Source organism: Eimeria mitis, genomic scaffold (assembly GCF_000499745.2).
Source record: "Eimeria mitis Houghton genomic scaffold, Emh_scaff2163, whole genome shotgun sequence".
Lineage (NCBI taxonomy): Eukaryota > Apicomplexa > Conoidasida > Eucoccidiorida > Eimeriidae > Eimeria > Eimeria mitis.
The window spans coordinates 6,747-8,139 of NW_013570489.1; the positions used below are offsets into that span (position 1 = coordinate 6,747).

General features: G+C 57.0%; 1 protein-coding gene across 1 annotated transcript in view; it reads right to left on the minus strand.

Moving 5' to 3' along the window:
• Positions 1 to 129: 129 nt before the first annotated feature.
• The window catches only part of EMH_0049630 (troponin C, putative), a gene marked incomplete at both ends in the record, with an annotated part of 2,588 nt that continues 1,324 nt past the window's right edge, over positions 130 to 1,393 (minus strand). The window contains one exon of the mRNA XM_013496552.1: positions 130 to 1,181. Within this exon, the coding sequence (XP_013352006.1) occupies positions 130 to 1,181 (1,052 nt within the window). The remainder of the gene's footprint in view (positions 1,182 to 1,393) is intronic.

Sequence of the window (1,393 nt, forward strand, 5' to 3'; positions counted from 1 at the left end):
ACATTGTATCTATAAGCTGCCCCCACACCCCTGGCGCTCTTACTGCATTTTCCCTTTCTTTAGTTAACCCGAAACCAAAAAATAATAAAAACAAAATCCAAAGCGGTGGACGTACACCCGAGCTGCAGCTCATATGCCTTGCTGCTGCTGCTGCCGCTGCTGCTGCTGCTGCTGTTGCTGCTGCTGCAGCTGTTGCGGAAACGCTTGCTGCTGCTGCAGCTCTTGTTGCTGCTGCTGCAACTGTTGCTGCTGCAGCTGCAGCTGTTGTTGCTGCTGCTGCAGCTGCAACTGTTTCTGCTGCAGCTGCAGCTGTTGTTGCTGCTGCTGCAGCTGCAGCTGTTGTTGCTGCTGCAGCAGCTGTTGCTGTTGCTGCTGCTGTAGCTGTTGCTGTTGCTGCTGCAGCAGCAGTTGCTGCTGCTGCTGCTGGTGCTGCTGCTGCTGCTGCTGCTGCTGCTGCTCTCTAAAGGCCAGCAGCAGCTGCTGCCGCCACCACCTAAGCTCCGCTACTTTGGCGCTGAGCTGCCTATACACCTCAGTGTCTTCGATGAATTCCAGCAGCAACCGCGACGCCTCTAATCTTATATAAATACCGGGACACAAACCTGCTGCTGCTGCTGCAGCAGCAGCAGCAGCTGCTGCTGCTGCTGTATCTTCTGCTGCTGCGGATGGAGCGTGTGTCTTCTCTGCTGCTGATGTTGCTGCTGCTTCTTCATTTGCTGCTGACGATACAGCTGCTGCCACCGATTCTGGTGCTGCTGCTTCTGCTGCTGCCTCTTGCACTGCTTTCGTGTCTGCTGCAGCTCCTGCTGCAGCTCCTGCTGCTGCTGCTGCTGTTGTTTCCGCTGCTGCTGCTGCTGCTGCTGCTGCTGCTTCTCCTGTGTCTGCTGCTGCCAGTTCCGTCTTCTCCAGTCCAAGCAGCTCACTTCGTGCTGCCCCTGCTGCAGCACCCCCTGCTGCCGCTGCTGCTTCTGCTTCTGTTTCTTCTGCTGTTGCTGCTTCTGCTGTTGCTGCTGCTGCTTCTGCTGCTGCTGCTGCTGCTGCTGCTGTAGTGTTGAGCGCAGCATCAGCTTTGTCTCCTGGCCCCTCCAAATCCTGCACGCTCGCTGGCCGTCCTGTTGTCAATTGTCTGCTGCTGCTGCTGCTGTTGCTGCTGCTGCTGTTGCTGCTGCATGCACCTTCGTCTGCATCATTCACTTCAGAAGCAGCAGCAGCAGCAGCAGCAGCAGCAAGTTGCTGCGCAACCAACGACAGCAGCGCTTCTGCCCGCTTGAGGACAAAGTTGCAGACAAGGACCTCAGTCTGCTGCGTGTCTTTAAGAGAGCTGCTGCTGCTGCTGCTGCTGCTGCTGCTGCTGCTGCAGTTTCTGCTGCTGCTGCTGCTGCTGATGGCAGCA